Below are 22746 nucleotides of genomic sequence, written 5' to 3'. Positions count from 1 at the left end.
GTCATGTTGTGGCTGTATAGGAAGTTGGTTAAGCCACTTTTGGAATATTTACAAGTCTATTGCCAGAGTTGGAGGATTTGAGCAATGGGGAGAGGCTGAATAGGCTGGGGCTGTTTTCCCTGAAGTGTTGGAGGCTGAGGGGTGACCTTATAAAATCATGAGGGGCATGGATAGGGTAAATAGACAAAGTCTTTTCCCTGGGATTGGGGAGTCGAAAACTAGAGGGCATAAGTTTAGGGTGAGAGGGGAAAGATATAAAAGGGATCTAAGGGGCAAATGTTTCTCACAGAGGGTGGTGCATGTATGGAATGAGCTGCCAGAGGAAGTGGCAGAGGCTTATACAAGTGCAACATTTAAAAGGCATCTGGATGGGTATATGAATAGGAAGGGTTTGGAGGGATTTGGGCCAAGTGCTGGCAAATGGGAATCGAATAGGTTGGGATATCTGGTTGGCATGGACGAGTTGAACCGAAGGGTCTGTTTCTGTGCTGTACATCATGATTCTATGACTTCTCGGACTGACTGTAAGATGGCTGGCCACAGCCAAAACAAATATATAAACAGGGGAATCTCCTCAGTTCAGGGACTGATTCCGTGCTGGCTGGCCAGTGCATCGTGCACACGTAAATAAAGGGTAACTTGGTGATGCGATGCACACAGTCTTGATATCAGAAAAGGAGGAGGAAACTCTTCCAAGATGCTTCAGATGCTAGAGTCATAGAGATGTACAGCATGGAAATAGACCCTTTGGTCCAACCTGTCCATGCCGACCAGATATCCCAACCCAATCTAGTCCCACCTGTCAGCACCCGGCCCATATCCCTCCAAACCCTTCCTATTCATATACCCATTCAAATGGGCCTCTTAAATGTTGCAATTGTACCAGCCTCCACCACATCCTCTGGCAACTCATTCCATACACGTACGACCCTCTGCGTGAAAAAGTTGCCCCTTAGGTCTCTTTTATATCTTTCCCCTCTCACCCTAAACCTATGCCCTCTAGTTCTGGACTCCCCGATCCCAGGGAAAAGACTTTGTCTACTAATCCTATCCATGCCCCTCATAATTTTGTAAACCTCTAAAGGTCGGTTGCGGTCCAGTGCACGCCACCCGTGTCAGAGGAACCAGATCCAGGATGAAATCATCGCAGGAAAAGCTACAAGAGAAAGACCTGGCCCTGGCCTTGGCCTTGGTGGAGGAATGTAGTGATTGGAACCAGGTGGATCTCATTGACTGTGAGATTTTTGATTGGGTTGTTAACCTTGGCCAATCAGGTAGCCGTGTGAAACAGATTTAAATAGGATATTCACACACAACATGGGTGCTGGGGGAAGAAAATAAGCACTACTGCAATTAGGCGGTTGTGTGCGGGTTAAAAAGGGAAAAAAAGAAAAATCGGGAAAAAAAAGAAAAGAATAAAAAAGAAAAAAGAGAAAAAATAAATAATAGGAGATTCACACACAACATGGGTGGTGGGGGAAGAAAATAAGCACTACTGTAATTAGACGGTTGTGTGGGGGTAAATAAAAAGAAAAAAGGGGAGTGTCACCGCAGTTAGGCGGTAGTGTGGGGGTAATAAGAAGGAAAAAAGAACAGGAGGATCAGACATTCTGCTAAAACAAATAGGAGATTCACACACAACACGGGTGCTGGGGAAAAAATAAGCACTACTGCAATTAGGCAGTAGTGTGGGGGGTAATTTTTAAAAAAGAAAAAAACATAAATAGTGTCATGGGTTCTGTTCACTAAAAGAAGAAAAATAGGAGATTCACACACAACATGGGTGCTGGAGAAAAAATAAGCACTACTGCAGTTAGGCGGTAGTGTGGGGGTTTTAAAAAAAAGAAAACATGAACAGGAGTGTCAGAGGAAAAAAAGACAGAAAAAAATAAATAAATAGGAGATTCTTACACCTGCACACACAACATGGGTGCTGGGGAAAAAATAAGCACTACCACAATTAGGCGGTAGTGTGGGGGTAAAAAAATGAGAGAAGAAAGAAATAGGAGATTTAGGGATTTGAGTTTTGTCCTCATTTCCCTGAAAACTGGTTGAACGATAGGGTTTGGGAGCATGGCTTTGCTGCTCATCTGCCTTGTAAAATTGCGGTTTCTCTGTATACAGCTGTTAATTTTTTGTAAACTGCATCTTCTAATAAAATTGAAAAAATAGATTTAGACTGATTCTATAGGTGTCTTCCCATTTAAAAAAATAAATCGGAGATTTTAAATTTCCTCACTTCACGGACTGACCCTGTGCACATGTAAATAAAGGGTGATTTGGTGACAGTATACCAGCCAGAGTAGTTATTTAATGAACAATATCTCTGAACATGTTGATTAGAAAATATCTAAACCAGAAAACAGAGAAGATAACTTGTGGATTCTTGTGGTGCAATGGTAATGACCCTATCTCTGAATCAGGAGACCTGGGGGTTTGGGTTTTAAGTGCGTGATCTAACCTCGAGAACAGGTTAATCTCTAGAACACCTCAGAACTAGTTTTTGTTTTCTTAAGTGTCTTTAGTGACAAATTGTGTCTGAAGAGCTGTGAAATTAATCTTGACTAGTGTAATGGTGCCATAGAAATGAAATTGTTGTTTTATTGTTATTATTGTAATTCCAGTTTTGTTTATTTCTTAGAGTTAACAGTTTGCAAACTAACTGTGATCCAAGATCCTGGAACTCTCCTCCTTGCAGCTCTGGGTGTGCCCATTTCCTGTGCACTGCAGCGGTTCAAAGTGGCAGTTCACCACCATCTTTGCTGGCAGTTAGGCATGGGCCATCCCAGCCAGTGAAGCCCATTGTGGTCTGATAAATAAAAACAAAATTCCAAATAAGTCACTTTGGACTCAAACATAGTGTGGCAGAGGCTGAGAAAGTTTATAGCCTTAAATGTTGTCTTTAAACATTTAGAATAAAATGTAATTTTGAATTACAGAACACATTTGCTGCACATTAGCAAAAAAGTATGGCCAGGAAAGATGAGATAATTAAGAACCTTTGGCCAATGACTGAACAAGCGCCTCCTTCTTTAGCAAGGAGGAAATCTAGCACTAACCGATTCTGTAGCGTCATCATCTGGGTCTCCTGTAACTCTTTGATCACCAGATTCAGAGCATGGGCAGTTGAGTTGGCAAGTTTTTCGATGTCATATGCAAGGTCACTTACCTGATCTAGGGCCATTTCAACACCCCAGCCAGGAATAAGATCTCCCAGCAACCTGGACCACCAGGTTTGTTGATGGAAGACATTGTGTAAGTCCTGTTTTGTTTTTCCTCTACTTTTGTTCTGTACTGATTTGCATATTAGTGGGCATTCCATTCATCATTTACTTCAGGTACTTCATGGTGGAGGGTAAAAAGTGGTAAGATGTATATTAGGGCACAACGTCCATTGGGTAAATATAGGTAGGCTTTGTTTTCGCATAGTAGTTTTCATTCTACCATGACTGTTGCCCAAACAAAGCTCCTTGTGCATAGGCTTAATATTGAGTGTCAACAATACGGTCAATGACCAAACTTTTGAAACAAAATCCAGGGATAGAGGAACACTTCATTTGAAACCGCAGAGTCTGCTCAAACCTGGCTCCTTATTCTCCTTATCTCTATAACATCCACCCGTCCACAACCCTCTAATCTCTCTGCATACTTCCAATTGTGGCCACTTGCAGATCCTGGATTCTCATTACTCCGCCATTCACACAGAACCTTCAGCTGCTTCTGTGCTAAGCTCTGGAATTCCCTCTCTAAATCTCAATATATTTGTCTGTTTTAACATGTTCCTTTAAACTTGCATGTTCTAATGTATCTTTATGTGTGTCAGTGGTGTTTTGTGTATCTTAGAGGCGTTACATGAATGCAAGTTATTATAGTTTGTTGAACCATTTCCTCGGTACACCTATTATCCCAATGGAGGAAGTTGCTATCCTGTGAAATTTTCACGTGAATGTTGGGCAAAAGCAAATTCAGTGTTGGCTGTAATATCCTTATAGGTAAAAGGCCTATCAGCTTGTACTATCACACTGCGCACAATGACAAGTGACCATTTAATTGAGGTATTCTGCAAGTAGATACCTGAGCCAAAATATAAAAAAAGTTGCAAAAATAAAATGGTTTCAAGTGGCTTTTCATAATTTGTGTATTATGTTGATACTGTTGCCAAGTGTCATTTATTTTGAAGATCTACTGTATAGCATTTCATGAAACTAGACTAACTTGTCAGGAGGTTATTGTTTATGTTGCAGTTGACATTTGGACTTTAAAAATCATTGATAGCAGTTCAATATCTCAAGAAACTCTGAATATCATCAGGGATTTACCATGAATTATCATCCTTTCAATGTGGATTGGCTGGACTCTAGTCTCCAAGCAACATTATTGCCCGGGAGACCATGGCACAAGGTAAGACATTACTGGATTTCATAATTCATAAATCTCTATGAAGCATGAAAGGAGTATTTAATCATAGGGAGAAATCTCCTGGATTTACATCAGGATATATGGTGAATGCTGGAAAATACTAATGGTTAGAGCACCTGTATGTAAAGAAATGCCATTTAAATGGAGGGAAATCTGAAGGATGTCCGACAGTGGCACTCTGTGATGGACTTCCTAATTTTCTGTATCCAGGCAATCTGGTGTACCTGGCAGTATGTCTGGGAATATCTCCCTTCAGTTATTGGTCCACCTTACCGTGCATAGGCTGAATCTACCTGTTAAAAAGCTTCAAAATATTCAAACAAAAAAAGGCAATCACTTCCCAGATGTTCCTTTCTTACCTGCAGATGTTTATTTCACCTTCTAGTCTGAATACCCTTCAATAGACAACCCTTAGATGTGGCCTCAGGCCAGGTGTAGGAATAACCCTTCCTTAGTAGCAGAGCAGTAATAGATTGTACACTACAGGCCATATCACTCTTATAAACCAAAATGTCATCTAGCTTCCCAAGAGCAAAGTTGAAGGAAATCATTGTCACCATTCACCACATTGCTAGGTAATGAGCAACTTCAACAAGAGAATATTTAGCTACCTCCTCTTGACATTCAGTAGTGTTATCATAGCTGAATTTACCTTGTCAATATCCTGGGGGTTATCATTGTGCAGAAACTAAATAGTGCCCTCTGTGAAAGATCACCACTGCATCAGCTGGCTTGTCTCATTATACCACAAAGTGATGTCTTGATTTACATTTGATAACTTTCCTTTTGACAATTTGATTTTCTCTACTCTGTCCCAAAGGGACTGTTTATATTAATTTTGTTTGATTTGGTTATTTGGATTAGTGGATTCCCAACTGGACCAGCCATTTAATATTGCAGATGTAAGAGCATTCCAGTCATTTGGCTGGAGGTTGTGTAGCAAGTAACTCATCCACTGTTCGTCATCAACAAGGCATGAGTCAGCAGTGTGATAGAGTAATCTCCACTTTCCTGGATGTGTGATTCCAAGAACATTCAAGAAGCTCAACACAATTCAAGACAAAGCCATTGGTCGGATCAGTGCCCTATCCACCAATCTAAACATTAACTCCATATACCACCAATGCATAGTCTAACAGCATATACCATATACAAGATATAGAGCAGCAACTCAACGAGTCTCCTTCAACAGCCCCTTCCAAACATATGACCTCTACCATCTTGAACAAGTGCAAAAGAAACATAGGAATGTCATCACGTGCAGGTTACTCTCAAAGCCACACTCTATCCTAACTACTTTTTAAAATTAATGTACAGGATGTGCGTGTCAATGGCTAGGCTAGCATTTATTGCCCAACCCAATTGCCGTTCAGAAGCTGATGGTGAGGTATAGAGTCATACAACATGGAAACAGACCCTTCTGCCCAGCTCAACCATGACAACCTGGTTTCCTAAACTAAACTAGTCCCATTTGTCTGTGTTTGGCCCATGTTCCTCTATACCTTTCCTATCCACGTACCTGTCCAAGTGTCTTGTAAATGATATAATTATACTCCCCTCTATCACTTCATTTGGCAGCTCGTTCCATATATTCAGCACACTCTGTATGAAAAAGATGCCCCTCAGGACCTTTTAACTCTTTCCCTTCTCACCTTAATCCTATGCTTGCCGGTTTTTGACTCCCCTACCCTGTGAAAAGATCTTGGCAATTCATCTTATCTATGCTCCTCATGATTTTATAAACCTCCATAAGGTCACCTCTCAGCCTCCTACATTCCATGCGAAAAAGAATCCCAACCTATGCAGCCTGCCCTTATAACTCAAACCTTCTGGTCTCAGTAATGTACTTGTAAATCTTTTCTGAACCCTTTCAAGTTTAACAACATCCTGCATATAGTAGGGCGACCAGAATTGTACACAACACTCCAAATATCTTACCAATGTCTTGTACAGCTGTAACATGACGTCCCAACTGCTGTACTCAATGCTATGACCGATGAGGGCAAACGGGCTAAACACCTTCTTCGCCACTTTGTCTACCTATGACACTACTTTGAAGGAACTGTATACCTGAACCCTTAGGTATCTTAGGTATCTCTGTTCCCCAGGACCCTACCATTAACTAAGTCCAGCCCTGAAATGTGGACTCTTTGTCTTACCAAACTGCAACACCTCGCATTTATCTAAATGAAGCTTTATCTGCCATTCTTCGGACCACTGGCCCAGTTGATCAAGTTCCCGTTGTACTCTTAGAAAATCTTCTCCACTGCCCACTGTGTCACCAACTTTGGTGTCATCTGCAAACTTAGTGATCATGCTTCCTATATTTTCATCCAAATTGTTTCTATAAATGACAAACAACAGTTGACCCAGCACCGATCCTTGTGGCACATTGCTGGTCACAGATCTCTAGTCTGAACAACAGCCCTCTACCATTGCCCTCTGTCTCCTCCCGTAAAGCCAATTTGTATGCACTTAGCTCACGCTGTTTGGATCCCATCTGATTTGACTTACTAACCATTCTAAATGCAGAACCTTGTTGAAGGCTTTATTAAAGTATACATAGACAATGTCTGCCACTCTGTCTTGTTTTACCTTATCGGTCATCTCTTCAAAAAACTCAGTCAAGTTTGTGAAACGTGAGTTTCACAAAGCCATGCTGACTATTCAAAATCAGTTCTTGCCTTTCTGAATGCATGAGGATCATGTTTTTCAGAATCCCCTCAACAACTTATTCACCAGTGACATCAGGCTCACTTGTCTGTAATGCCTTTCTTAAATAAAGACACAACACAACATTAGCCACCCACCAGTCACTGACATCTCATCCACGACTGTCGATTGTACAAATATCTCAGCTAGGGGCCCTGTAATTTCTTCTCATTTCCCACAATGTCCTGGGCTACATTTGATCAGGTCCCAGGGACATATCTACCTTTATGCATTTTAAGACCTCCAGCTCTTCCGCCTTCTGAACTGTGGACTCTTTTCAAAACACCATTATTTATTTCATCGAATTCCCTAGCTATCATGTCTTTCTCCATGGTAAGTTCTGATGTGAAATATTCACTTAGGATCTCACACATCTCCTGTGATTCCACACAACTTGATGACCTCATTGATCTTTAAGAAATCCTATTCTCTCCCTAGTTACTCTTTAGCCCTTAATATACTTATAGAAGATCTTTGGATTCTCCTTTACCTTATCTGCCAAGCTATCTCATGTCCCTTTCTTCCCATCCTGATTTCCCTCTTAAGTATACTCCTACACACCTTGTACTCCTAGGAGAAAATGAGGACTGAAGATGCTGGAGATCACAGTCAAGAGTGTGGTGCTGGAAAAGCACAAAGGTCTCATGCCTGAAACGTCGATTCTCCTGCTCCTCGGATGCTGCCTGACCTGCTGTGCTTTTCTAGCACCACACTCTCGACGCTATACTCCTCAAAGGATTCATTTGGTCCCAGCTGTCTATACCTGATATATGCCAGTCAACCAGTATTCCCTACTCCTGCCAGCCTTTCCCTTCACACTAGCAGGAACACGCTGTCCCTGAACTCTTGTGATCTCACTTATGATGGTCTCCCACTTTCCAACAGTGACTTTCCCCGTGAATAGTCTCTCCCAATCAACTTTTGAAAGGTCTTGCCTAATACTGTCAAAAATGACCCTACCACAGTTTAGAACTTTAACTTTTAGGTCAGGTCTCTCCTTTATTAGCTCCTTTTAAAGCTAATAAAATATGATTAGTGGCCCCAAAATGTTCCCCATTAGCATCTCAGTCACTTGCTCTGTTTTATTTCCCAAAAGGAGGTCAAGTTTTTACCCCTTCTCTAGTAGGTTTGAGAAAGTTTTCTTGAACACACTTAACAAGTTCCTCCCTATCTAAGCCCTTAATGTTATGGCAATCCCAGTCTATGTTTGGAAAGTTAAAATCCCCCACTATTACAATCCTATTACAGTATTCTTACAGCTATCTGTGATCTCCCTACATATTTGGTCCTCAATTTCCTGCTGACTATTGGGGGGGAGGGTCTACATTACAATCCCATTCCTTTTTATTTCTCAATTCCAACCATATAGCTACACTGGACAATCCCTCAGGAATATCCTCCCTAGGTACTGCCGTGATGTTTTCCCTAATCAAAATAATCACTCCCGCTCCTGTCTTGACTTCCCTTCTATCCTTCCTATAGTATCTGTACCCCGAAACATTGAGTGCCAATCTCTCTGTCAACCATGTTTCTCTAAGAGCTATGATCTCCCATGTTCCTATCCATGCCCTGAGTTCATCTGCTTTAATTGTCATGCCTCTTGCATTGAAGTAAGTACATTGTAATTCATCAGTCTTTCCTCATTCTCTGTCACACTCTTGCCTACCTTGTCTATCCAACTATCTCCCTTTAATCTACATGTCGATTGGTCAAACTAGGTCGGTCAGGATAGCCTTGAGGAGGAGTTCATTGAATTTATAGTTTTCTTGAACAGTATGTAATGGAACTGATGAGGGAACAAGCTATCTTAGATCTGGTCCTGTGTAATGAGGCAAGAATAATTAATAATGTCACAGTTAGGGATCCTCTTGGAAGGAACGATCAGAGTATGGTTGGATTTAGAATACATTTGTAAACTGTAAAGGTAAAATCCAATACTAGGGTCCTGTGTTTAAACAAGGGAGTCTACAATAGGATGAGGGAGAAGTTGGCTAAAGTAGACTGGAAGCAAAGACTTTACGGTGGGACAATTGACAAACAGTGAAAGACATTCAAAGCAATTTTCAAAGTGTTCTTATGTTCTAACTGTTGAATTGGATTTTAATTAGTATGAATCTGTGACAGCAAACTCAACACTTGGACAAAGATTCTAAAACAACCTTGAACTGAAAAACATTCAGTCTTTTTTAAAAGAAACACCACATGCAGCTTTTTTTTGGCTTAACAACATAAGAGAGGGAGAAATCAAAAGATCACAAGCTCTTCACGTTTTTGCACCTTTACAAAGAAAAGTATAACATTTATATGCCCTTAAAATATGCTGAGAAGTGACAAATCCGAAACATCAATCATTCACAAATTCCACAACTTTGTTTCTGTGTATGGACGTTTTGTTTAGGCTAAAATCTGCAGTTCAAAATATGCAAGGAGCCATTAAGAAGATTACTGAAGTTTTACCAAGGTTGCAGATTTTGTGTACATTCAGCCTGTGTCATGAATGCTGTATCTGACCTTTTGCTACGGTCTTTTTAACTTATTGATCTATAATCCAAGAGTATGGCCAATTTTCCCATCAGGCATTTTTAAATGTTTTCCCACAATACCACATAACTTCTGTACCTTTTCAACCTTCTCTGTTGTGTCACTACTATTTAGGGTCATGGACCCCTGCCATACTAGTTTAAACCCTCCCAAGTAATTATAGCAAATCTCCCTGCCAGAATATCTCACCGTCCCTTTTGTACAGGTCACTTCTGCCCCAGAAGTAATCCCAATGATCCAAAAGTCTGTCTCTTCACCACCTCCTATCTTCTTATTCCAACTCTCCTTAGCACTTGGCACCAGGAGTAATCCAGAGATTACTTCCCTAGTCTTATCTTCTTGAATTACTGCAATCCATTTCGCCATTGGCGAGGGAGTTCCAAGATTTTGACTCAGTGACACTGAAGGAATGGTGATAAATTTCGAAGTCAGGATTTCTAAATTTCTATGTGATGATAAATTTCTCAGTGGCTTGAAGGGAAATTTGCAGATAGCAGTGTTCCCATGTTTCTGTTGATCTTGTCCTCCCAGATGGAAGTGATCATGGGTTTGGAAAGTGCTGTCTGTGGAGACTTGGTGAATTTCTACAATGCATCTAGTAGGTGGTACATACTGCTGCTACTGTGTGTTGGTGGTGAAGGGAGTGAATGTGGATGTGGTGCCAATCAAGTTGGCTGTTTTGTCCTGGATGGTGTCATGCTTCTTGAATGCTGTTGGAGCTGCACTCATTCAGGCATGTGGGGAGTAATCCATCCCACTCCTTATTTGTGCTTTGCAGAAAGTCAAGAGGCTTTGTTGAGTCAGGATTTGAGGTACTTGCTGCAGGATTCCTAGTCTCTGACCTGCTCTTGTAAGCTTGTCTGGTTCAGTTCCTGGTCAATAGTAACCTCTGGATGTTCATTATGGTGCTTTCAGTTATGGAATTACATCAAATTCAATGAGCAATGCTTAGATTCTTTCATTGGAGATGGTCAATGCCTGACCCTTGTGTCTCTAATACAGCTGAAGATTGCAGAATCATCAGTGAACATCCCCATTTCTGACCTATGATGGAGGGAATGTAATTGAGAAGCAGCTGAAGATTGTGGATCCCAAGACATTATAACTTGGCTCTGTGGTACAGTGATAGTGGCCCTGTCTCTGAGCCCAGATTCAAGTCCCACCTGCTGCGGAGGTGAACAAGTTGATTAGAAAACATGTACAACTTGGAACTATATTGATGTTCCTTCACTGTCAATGGATCAAAATCCTGGAAATCTTTTTCTAGCAGCACTATGGGTGTACCTCTGGTGGTTCAAGAAAGCAATTCACCAGCATCACCTCTTCAAGGATGGTTAGGATTGGACAAATATCCACCTGGAAATTTAGTAGTGGTTCCAGGTTTAGTGGCATATAGAGAGAGGCCTTGGAAAGAGAGTTTGCATTATTTTGTCAGTTTTATGTAGCTGTTCCCTCAGTAAATCTCAATGGTTCTCACTGAGCTTTTAAAAATTACAAGAAGTTTTGATTAACAAAATAAAGTGAAACTGTTTCCACTGGGCTGGCAGGAGGATTGGAAACCAAAGGACATAGATCTAAGGTATTGTAATTGGCAGATAAATCAGAAGGAAGATCAGGATAAATTCTTACATGTAGAGCGTTGTAGTGTTCTGGAATGTACTACCTGAAAGGGTAGTAGATGTAGGTTCAATAGTGACTTTCAAAAGCAAATTCAATGTATAGTTAAATAAGAATGTGCAGGGAATGAAGTTGGATAGCTCTTTCAAAGAGCCAGCACAGGCACAATGGGTACAAAGGACTCCTAAGTTTGCAACAGCATGAATTGTACAAAACCCCAGCTTGTGACACTAACTTTTTCCCACCACTAAAGGTACATTTCTTCCTTGTGTGAGGAATGGGTTAGTGACTATTTGTAGCTGCCATTTGCAAGCTAAGTACAAATAGAGGAATAAAAACCCTTAGGCATGTGAAGAAGGATCAGTAGTATTCTATTCAGCCCCTTGAGCCTGTTCTGCCATTCAATAAAATCATGGCAGATCTGATTGTAACCTCTATTCCACATTTCCACCTACCCTTGATAATCTTTCAGCTCTTTGCTTCTATCTACCTTATTGTTTTCAATATTTTTGCATCTCTAATAAAATATGGTGTGTGACCCTTGAGTGCAGTAAAGAAAAAAAAAGGCATACATTTTGTGTTCTGTGAAACACAAACGTGAGATTTCTCGTGGCATGATATTTGCACAGTTTCTTCACAGCGCAAAAGACTAAAGTTTGTATACACTGACTTATTCTTAAAAAAAGGATATTGCTAAACATTAAAAGAAATGGAGGACAAAATTTTGTAATTGATTTTAAAGCAGATGGTTCTGTGTAAAAGTTTGTTCCATACTTCACATTGTTGAGCTTTACATTTTGTTGAACTCAGGTACGTGAAAAATTAGAACATGCTTTTGCTCATGAACTTGAAGGTCATTTGATGAATCCTGAGCAAAGACAGATCATTTTCCAGCTAATGGGGATCCCTTATGTACAGAAGCACTTCAGCAACTATCCAGATCAGCCCAGTTTACTGGTGAGTACAGCATGGAAAGGACTATCTTATATAAACATTAGGCATCTAAGGAATGTTTTAGATTAGATTAGATTACTTACAGTGTGGAAACAGGCCCTTCGGCCCAACAAGTCTACACCGACCTGCCGAAGCGCAACCCATCCAAACCCATTCCCCTACATTTTTACCCCTTCACCTAACACTACGGGCAATTTAGCATGGCCAATCCACCTAACCTGCACATTTTTGGACTGTGGGAGGAAACCGGAGCACCCGGAGGAAACCCACGCAGACACAGGGAGAATGTGCAAACTCCACACAGTCAGTCGCCTGAGGCGGGAATTGAACCCGGGTCTCTGGCGCTGTGAGGCAACAGTGCTAACCAGTTTTTTAGTTTTATATTTCTATGAAGCCAAAGTCCAGGGGATTGTCCATAGAAGTTTAAAAGTATTTTGTTCAATAATGGCAGGAGCTTTATAATATTTAGTGAATCTTCTATGACATTGCTTACAGTTAACCAAAGGAACAATTCAGGTTGACAGTACATAGGGCTGTTCTGTCATTAGAGAGAGATGATTGGCAGGTGGTTTAACTTGAGAGTCAACACATCTCCGGGCGGGGAGAGAGGTTGAAAAGGAGAGTCCTTCATGGTAACTTCAATCAGTGTGAGAATTGAACTTATGCTGTTGGCAAACCAGCCATCCAGCCAACTAAGCTAACTGACAATATAGAATACTTGTCTTTCAGGTTGCTAAACTTTCCTATTTTTCTAATAACAGTCCAACTACCATTTCCATTTATAGTCCCAAAAAATTGAAAAATATGTGGTCTCTTTATCAACATTTTGCTTGAAGAACCTATTTGAACAACATACCAGAGTGGCTGTCAACGTCAATAGTTCTTTTACAATAGCAATTTCAGTGCCTTTGAGAATTTTGTTCCCTTTGAAAAAGTCCAATGTGCAATACTGGTGAGTAATAAAATGTATTTTTACTTAAATCTTAATCATTTTGTCAGTTTCCAGAGAACCTTTAATAAGAGGTTGTGGCTTGACTCATAGGAAGTTGGTTCAAAATGGTGAAAAACTTAATTTCTTTTACAATTATCTATAATTACAAGTAGGTACCAACGATATAGGAAGAAAGAGGAAAGAGGTTCTGCTGAAGGAATTTGAGCAGCCAGGGACTAAATTAAAAAACAGAACCAAAAAGGTAGTAATCTCCAGATTATTACCTGAACCATGAGTATGTTGGCACAGGGTCAACAAGAATAAAGAGATGAACAAATGGCTGCAAGTTTGGTGTGGGAGAAATGTGTTTGAATTGATGGGATATTGACATCAGAACGGGGGAAGGAGGGAGCTGTTCCAATGGTACTGACTCCACTTGAATCATGCTGGGACCAGAGTCCTTGTGAATCCCATAACTAGGGCTGTGGTCAGGACTTTAAACTAAATATTGGGATGGATGGTTTAGTTGCTTGGAAAGTTATGGAAAGACTTAAGGGAGGATTGGGCTCAGCAGAGGTTAAAGTTTCCAGAACGAGAAATAAGACTGGGAGAATGGAAAGGATCAGGAATCTAACTTCAGGCACTGCAGATAAACGGACAGTTATGAGAAAGTGAAAGTTAACGCAGGACTGAGGGTGTTGTACTCAAATGGATGCAGTATACGAAACAAGTTAAATGATCTCATGCCGTGGATTGGAATTGGCAGAATGATGTTGAGGGTATCACAGAGGCATGGCTGTATGGGGATCAGGGCTGGAAACGAAATATCCAAGGATAGACCTCCTATAGAAAGGACAGGCAGAAGGGCAGGGTTGCCTTATTGGTAAGAAATGAAATTAAATTGATCATAAGAAATGATATAGAGACAGAAGGTGTAGCATCTGTATGGTAGATTTGAGGAACCACAAAAGAAAAAAGGTCGTGATGGGAGTTGTATACAAGCCTCCTAGCAGTAGACAGATGTTGGGAAGAAAATAAATCAGGAGACAGAAAAGGCATGTAAAAAAGGCACGATTGTAATAATCATGGGGGACTTTAGGTTGACTGGGAATATCAGGTTGGTAGCGGATCTCAAGAAAAGCAATCTGTGGAATGTCAATGAGATTTTTGTTGGAGTAGTTTGTGGTAGAGCCTGCTTGGGAACAGGCAATTCTGGATTTAGTGATTTGTAATGAGGCAGACTTGATTAGGGAGTTGAAGGTGAAGGAACCCCGAGAAGGCAATATCTATTAAATGATAGGATTCATCCAGCAGTTTGGGAGGCAGAAGATTGAATTAGATCTAACACTATTATAAGGTAACTACAATGACATGAGGGAGGAGCTGGCCAGGATTGAATGGAAAAGACACCGAGCAGGGAAGACTGTGGAGCAGCAATGGCAGAAGTTTCTAGGGGTAATTCAGGAGGCACAGCAGAAATTAATTCCAAGGAAGAAGAAACATTAAGGGAAGGATGAGGCAAGGGAAGTTAGAGACCGCATAAAATCAAAAGGGAAAGCAAACAACTTGGTGAAGGTTAATGAGAATCCAGAGGATTGGGAAGCCTTTAAAAAACAGCAGAAGATAATTGAAAGATATGGGAAGAAAATGAAATATGAGAATAAGCTAGCTTTGTTAGGTTCTTTTCCCGAGGTTTCAGACACAAGATGCAATTTGCACACACCAACTAAAATTTATTAAAGATTGTACAAGCTAGGTGACCCCCTTTTGACCCTCTTCACAGGCATGCAAAGTTGGGTCAAAGTGAGGCACTGAACAAAGAAAACACATCCCCTTTATACAGGTAAGTTGACCATGCTCACAGATACTCTGGTCGCTGCCCCATAGTCACATGCCATTCAAGACAACCCCCAGTCACTCCCTCACAAACACGTTAACCCAGGTGCAATGGTAGGATGAGATCATCCTCAGAGATAATGTAAATGTAAATGCTCTAATCCTGGGGAATCGTTATGCAGTCGATTTCCTGACTCAGTGATTCCCTAAAACAATGCAGGCGCGACATACCTACCTTCAGGGAATGGCGAGAAAGCATTTCTGAATGGAAGGGATTGAATGATAGTTTAATTTGATAATAGCAAGAGAGTCTTGCTATGGCTTGTCTAAATGAAGTGTGAATTACAATGGATAATCATCCACATTCCTGCATGCTATCTGAGACAGAATGGCGCCCCCAACCACTTTCAGAATGTTCAGCTTTGCAGTCTAACTCTTTAATATTACATTAATGTCCAGAGAGGTATTCCTTTACAGCATGTCATATAAAAGGAGATAGCAAGAGTTTTTTCAGATATCTAAAAGGTAAGAGCGAAGCAAGAGTGTACATTGGCCTGCTGGAAATGATGCTGGAGAAGTAGTAATGTAGGAGCTAAATAGTTACTTTGCATCAGTTTTCACATTGGAAGAAATCAGCTACATACCAGAACTTCAAGAGAGTCAGAGGTCAGCAATGAGTGTGGCAGTAAGGAGAAGGTATTGGATAAGCTGAAAAATCTAAAGTTGGTAGACCATCTGCACCTAATAGACTACACCCCAGTGTTCTGAAGGTGCTAGCTGAGAAGATTGTAGAGGCGTTGTTGGTGCTCTTTCAAGAATCACTGGAGTCAAGGAGGGTACTGGAGGAATGGAAAGTGGCTAATGTAACACTCCTGTTTAAAAAGGGAGGGAGGGAGGAGGAAGATATGAAATGGTCGGCCAGTTGGTCTGACCTTGTTTGTTGTTAAGATTTTAGAGTCCATTATTAAGGATGAGATTGCACAGTGCTGGTAAAATAGAGCTCAGTCAGTACGGCTTTGTCAAGGGGGAGATCATGTCTGACAAACCTGTTAGAATTCCTTGAGGAGGTAATGAACATGTTGGACAAAGGATAGCCAGTGGATGTGAACTATTTGGAATTCCAGAAGGCCTTTAACAAGGTATCGCACAGGAGGCTGCTAAATAAGATAAGAGCCCATGGTATTAGGGGTAAGGTACTGGCATAGCTAGAGGATTGGCTGACTGACAGAAGGAAGAGAGTAGGGATAAAAGGGTCTTCTAAACTAGTGGACCTCTACAGGGACCAGCATTGTGACCACAACAATTCATATTAAACATTAGGAATATGGATGAAGCAATTGAGGACATTGTTGCTGAGTTTTCGGATAACACAAAGAGAGATGGAAGAATAGATAATGTTGAGGCAGCAGGATGGCTGCAGAATGACTTAGACATGTGAGGCGAGTGGGCAAAGAAGTGGCAGGTGGAATACAATATGGCAAAGTGTGTGGTTATGCATTTTGGTAAGAAGATTGGAGATGTCGACTATTTTCTAAACAGAGAAAGGCTTTGAAATCTGAAGTGCAAAGGCACTTGGGAGTCCCAATTCACAATTCTCTTAAGATTAATATGCAGGTTCAGTTGGCAGTTAGGAAGGCAAATGCATTCATTTCAAGAGGCCGAGAAAACAAGAGCAGCGATGTACTGCTGAGGCTATAAACACGTTGCTCAGACTGCATTTGGAATATTGTGAGCAGTGGTGGGCCCCAAATCTAAGGAAAGATGTTCAGGCATTGGAGAGGATTCATAAGAGGTTTGCAAGAATGATCCCAGGATGAATGACTTGTCATATGAAAAGCAGTTGAGGATTCTGGGTCTGTATTCAATGGTTATTTTGAAGGATGAAGGTGGATCTGATTGAAACAGACAGAATACTGAGAGGCCCAAATAGAATGGACATGGTGAAGATATTTCCGTTAGTAGAAGACACAAGGATCTGAGGGCACAGCCTCAGGGTGAAGAACAACCCTTTAAAACTGAGATGAAAAGAAATTTCTTCAGCCAGATGGTGAGGAAACTGTGGAGTTCATTATTACAGAGGGCTGTGGATGCCAAGTCATTGAGGGTGTTAAGACAGAAATAGATATGTTCTTGATTAGTAAGGGGATCAAGGGTTATGGAGAGAAGGCAGGAGAATGGGGTTGAGAAACCTATCAGCCATGATCAAATGGCAGAGCAGACTCGATGGGCTGATGACCTAATCTGCTCCCATATCCTATGGTCTAATAATCTGATTAATATGCAGGATTTTTAAAATTAGTGAAAATATATATGGAGACGTAATGTAGTCGATTTGGGTGAAGAATTATTCAATGCTTAATGCTAATTAAGTATAGTATAAATAGCAATTAGCAACATTTTTACTGTTATCTCATTTTAACTTACAATGATCATACAGTAGAACTCAGGTGACTTATGTTTAAACACAAAAAACTGCAAATCTGAAACAAGAGAGTGCTGGAGAAACACAGCCTTATCTGGCAGCATCTGTAGGGAGAAAACAGTTGACATTTTGAGTGCAGTGACCCTTCATTAGAGCTGAATTTATGCTAATGATTGGATGTGAACAGAATACCAGACATGGACACGGTGCTGATATAGGGAGAAAGAGAGAGAGAAAGAATAGGGTGATAAAGAGATTGCAAATGATAAACCAAGAGAGAGATAACAGGTGGATGGGGTAAATGTTTGAAAATGAGTTGTCCGTGCTGGAAGCAACCCAAAAAGGACAGGACAGGACCTCGACATCTGGGGAAGAGAACAAACAAGGGAGAGGGCGGTCCATGTTCAGAAATTGTTAAATTCGGAGAAATCCTGTTCTAAAGAAAGGTCACTCGACTCAAAGCGTCAACTCTGATTTCTCTCCCCAATGCTGCCATACCTGCTGAGCTTTTCCAGCATCTGCAGTACTTTTGTTTTTTTTATTAAATTGAGTGATGAGTCATGAAGAATGTAAGATGTCTAGGCAGAAGATGAGGTGTTATGTTTTTAAAATATTAATGAATAAGTGTTTTATGCGATTCCTTTGTTATTATATGATGGAATACTTATATAAATGAGTTTAAAATAGTAAAGGAATTTCAAACAAATGTATTTAATATTTAAAATGTTCATAGAGTTTAATTTTAGATTCAAGTATCTTCTTGAAGCCATTTTTCATGGTGTAGAGTTAGCATTCACAATTTTAATTAAGAGCTTAATATTTTTTGAAATGCTATTCAGTATTCTTCATAATTTCTAATTTTCCAGAGTTTTGGACTGCAAACAAATAATTTTTCAACTCTGTCTTTGTGTCTTCCTCTAAAACAGCAACCACCCAACATGACTGCTAGCCAATGTGAGCATCAGCTACAGAGTACTCGAGTTTGGCTACAAGATATGCTGATGAAGGTAGCCAAACAGTGTGGCTGCCAAAGAAATCCAGGTGATACTATGGAGTCAAATCTCCTGCAACAGTTTATACCTAATGCTAATGTAGTTTATTATATTATTAGGGCTAGCAGAATCTCTGCCAAACTTGCTGTGGCTATAGTTATGAGCTTTTCTATCACTGTGCATGAAGAGATGGTATGACAAGATTACACAACTAAAAATTCATAATGTCTGCATTATTGTAGAGATGCTAAACTATCTGTCTCACAAATGAGCATAAAAAAGCTATGGCATATTTTCAAGAATATTCTACTTTACTTTATTGTCCAGGCTATGTCATAGAGTATACAACACGGAAACAGACCCTTTGGTTCAACTTGTCTGCACCGACCAAACATCCCAATCTGACCGAGTCCCATTTGCTAGCATTTGGTCCATATCCTTCTAAACCCTTCCTATTCAGATACCCGTCCACATTCCTTTTAAATTTTGTAATTGTACCTGCCTCCACCACTTCCTCTGGCAGCTTGTTCCATACAGTCACCACTCGGTGTGAAAAAGTTACCCCCTCAGGTTGTTTTTAAGACTACACACACACACACACACACACACACACACACACACACACACACACACACACACACACACACACACACACACACACACACACACACACACACACACACACACATCAGGGGTACATGCAGGGTAGGAGAATGGGTCTGGGTGGGTTACTCTTTGGAGAGTGGGTGTGGACTTGTTGGGCCGAAGGGCCTGTTTCCATACTGCAGGGAATCTAATCTAATCTAATCAAACATCCCTGTAATTCTTTTCTGCACCTTCTCAAGTTTAACAATATCTTTCCAAAGAGGGGTGACTAGAATTGTACGCAGTATTCTAAAAGTGGTCTTGACATCCAAAAAAATGGATAATCAGGCCATTTTGCTTCACTCTTTACTGTATTCAAATTAATGGCTGGGTTTCCTACAATAACAACTACAGTTCAGAAGTACTTAATTAGCTGTAAAGCATTTTGGGAATGCTGTTGGTCATGAAAGACTCAATTTAATGTAAGTCTTCTCACTTTCAACATTGTAATGAGTGAGCTTGCTATTGTAGCTGCAGTCCCATTAAGGTATTGAGTGGATGCCAGGTACTTTCCCACAAGAAGTGGGGAAAACTATATGTAGTTATCCTGGATCTTTTTTTGTGGTTCTCCTAGCAGTCAGATATGAAGTATCATTGACAAAACAATTGTTTCTCCTTTCATTCTCTTTTATATATGCCTCATTTGCTTGCACTTATTTAACTGTGATACCTTGGTATTCTTGTTTCCGAATCAAAAAGTAGTGAGTTGAAATTCCACTTCAGAACATGAGTACATAATCTTAGCTGATAATCAAATAATTAGGGATTCAGTATGAACAAAGATATCATCTTCTATCTGCTCCCTCAGGTTTATGTAAAAGTTCCCATGACACTATGCTAAGTGAATAGATATATTTCTTCTTGCCCTGATAGTATTTATTCCTCAACCAAAATCACTAAAACAGTTGAATTAGGAATTTATTTCAGTGCTCTTTGTGGGATCTTACTAATGCTGATGAGAAAAAGAAGAAATGGTTTGTCACAGACAAGTATCCCTATTCGCCTCAATTGTATAAAATTAGTAATTCTGAGATAAGTATTTCAATAAATTTTTAACCGTATAACTCATACTGCTGCATCAAAAATACAGTAACTTCCAATGAGTGCTGCATTGATTTATACATTGAAGATAAAAATATGAAAATCAGGTGTGTTGAGTTATAATGTTGGTGGTAACTAACATTTTATCATTGAATATAGCAGAAAAGAAATGGTAGTGAAATTTTGTTATGGTTAATTTTTCAGTTATTGCCGTTATCAAATGCTGACTTTTATTAGCCATTAATCTCAGATCCTTCACATATTTGGATCTCCTAATTTTATTAATCTATGTATTAAATTGTAATATACGTACAACCTACATTTGGATGTAAATCTGTAACTTTAGATTCAACGTATTATTGCAAAGTTTGTTTGGATTTCTGTGTTTTGCTGCAGTGATCTGCTTTCTAAACGATTTTTAATCTCTCTCTTCAATCATAATATAATTCTGGTGGAAGTTAGCATGTTGTTACTAACTGAAAGTTGATTTATTTCAGTTGTAGATTTCCTAATGTTAAAATGTTAAATAAAGGTTAGAAACAAAACAAAAACAGAAATTGCCGGAAAAACTCAGCAGATCTGGCAGTATCTGTAGAGATATCAGAATTAACATTTCGGGTCCAGTGACTCTTCTTTAGAACTGATGTTAGCTAGGAAAAAGTTGGTATTTATATAGGAAGTGGGGTGAGGGTAGAGGAGAGAGTAAGCGATAGGTTGAGATGGAGCCAAAAGAGAGAAACACAGTTAAACAGACAAAGGATTGGTTAAACATGAGTCTGAGGCAATGAATAGCTACTAAAGTGTAGCAGACAACAGGTTGATTGATTGATTTATTGTAGTCACATGTACCTGAGTACAGTGAAAATGTTTTTGTTTTGCGAGTAGTATAGGCAGATCAAAGCAAACAAAGACAATTATTCTGTACTTACAGCAAGGCATACAAGGCTACAGCTGCACAGGAGGTGCACAAAGCAAGATCAACATTATTTGAAGTTAGAGAGGTCCACTCAACAGTCTAATAACGACAGGGAATAAGCTGTTCTTAGATCTGTTGCTGTGTATGTTTAAGCTTCTGTATCTTCTGCCTGATGGAAGAGAGCATTTCTGGGGTGGGAGGGGTCTTTTATGATGTTGGCAGCTTTTCCACAGCAACGAGAAGTGTAAATGGAGTCCATAGATAAGAGGTTGACTTCCATGATGTTTTGGGCTGTGTACACAACTTTTTGTAGTTTTTTACAGTCCTGTGCTGAGCAGTTGCCGTACCACACGGATAGAATGCATCTGGTAAGGGGCCTCATGGACTTGCCAAATTTTCTTAGCTGCCTGAGGAAGAAGAGGTATTATTGTGCCTGTTTGACCGTCACATCTACTTGAGAGGTCCAGGACAGATTGTTGATTAATATCATTCCCAGGAACTTGACAGTCTCAACCCTCTCTACCTCCAGTCCATGATGGGGCGTGTCCTCCTCCTTTCGTCCTGAAATCAATGATCAGTTGTTTTGCTTTGCCAATCTCCAATCTCCTTCCTGTATTCTGATTCATCAGTAGTTTGATATCCGTCCTACGACAATAGTGTCGTCAGCAAACTTGAAAATGGCATTTGTTCGGAATTTGGATGCACAGGCGTTGTTGTACAGTGAGTACAGTAGGAGGCTGAAAACTCATCCTGGCAAGGCACCAGTGTTGAGGATTATTGTGGAGGAGGAGTTGTCGATCTTCACTGATTGCAATCTGTGGGTCAGGAAGCTGAGGATATTGTTGCAGAGGCCAGAGCTGAGATCTAGGTCTCGGAGATTTGAGATTACTCTGGAAGGGATTATGGTGTTGGAGGCAGATCTGTAGTCAATGAGTAGGAGTTTTATGTAGGTGTCCTTGTTATGCAGATGTTCCAGGGATGAATTTAGGGCCACAAAATGGCGTCCGCTGTAGACCCTGTTTTGTCAGTAGGCAAATTGCAGTGGATTGAGGCAGGCTCAGAGGTTGGAGTTGATATAGGCCATGACCAACCTGTCGAAGCACTTCATGATTATGGCGGTTACTTGTGTGTGGTAGCAGCTTATGTGATGACAAGGCCTGGTGTGTGAGGGTTGGGGTAGGACAAGGCCTCAAGCACTAAAATTGTTGAACCCAGTGTAAAGTCCAGAAGGCTGTAGGGTTTCCAAGCAGAAAATGAAGTGCTGTTCTTCCAGCTTGCACTGAGGTTTGCTGGAACACTGAAGGAAGCCTGAGACAGAGACGTTGGCCACGGAACATGGTGGTGTATTGAAGTGGCAGGCAACAGGAAGCTCCAAGTATTTTTTGCGAGCATAATATATGTGTTCCGCAAAATGGTCACTCAGTCTGCGCTTTGTTTCCCCAGTGTAGAGATCACATTGAGAGCAGTGAATGCAGTGGACTAGTTAAGTGAAGTGTAGATAAAGTGCTGCTTCACCTGGAAGGTGTCTTTGGGGCCTTGGATAGTGAAGAAGGAGGAAGTAAATGGGCACATTCAGCTAAACCTTTTTACTTACATATATATAAGCTTTTACTTTAATGTCTTATTTTTGCTAGGTTTGTTTAAATTTATTCACTAGTCAAGGGCATTGTTGCCCATCCCTAATTGCCCAGAGGACAGTTAAGAGTCAATCACGTTGCTG

The 22746-nt window shown here is 40.4% G+C and overlaps 1 protein-coding gene across 4 annotated transcripts in view; it reads left to right on the top strand.

Moving 5' to 3' along the window:
• Nucleotides 1-22746, top strand: part of LOC122563897 (uncharacterized) — a 150304-nt gene that overhangs the window by 12561 nt on the left and 114997 nt on the right. For 2 of the 4 annotated variants that reach the window (XM_087977205.1, XM_087977207.1), the window contains exons 1-4: nucleotides 3129-3255; nucleotides 4245-4401; nucleotides 12100-12246; nucleotides 18359-18473. In XM_087977205.1, the coding sequence (XP_087833331.1) occupies nucleotides 4321-4401; nucleotides 12100-12246; nucleotides 18359-18473 (343 nt within the window). In that variant the 5' untranslated portion in view covers nucleotides 3129-3255; nucleotides 4245-4320. Of the gene's footprint in view, nucleotides 1-3128; nucleotides 3256-4244; nucleotides 4402-12099; nucleotides 12247-18358; nucleotides 18474-22746 lie in introns of those variants that run through there. The other 2 variants (XM_087977206.1, XM_087977209.1) reach the window with 2 other exon arrangements.

The sequence above is a fragment of the Chiloscyllium plagiosum genome, unplaced genomic scaffold (genome assembly GCF_037043375.1).
Source record: "Chiloscyllium plagiosum isolate Xiang-an unplaced genomic scaffold, Cpla_swu_hap1 HiC_scaffold_31, whole genome shotgun sequence".
Taxonomy (NCBI): domain Eukaryota; kingdom Metazoa; phylum Chordata; class Chondrichthyes; order Orectolobiformes; family Hemiscylliidae; genus Chiloscyllium; species Chiloscyllium plagiosum.
This window is presented reverse-complemented; position numbering and strand designations above follow the sequence as displayed.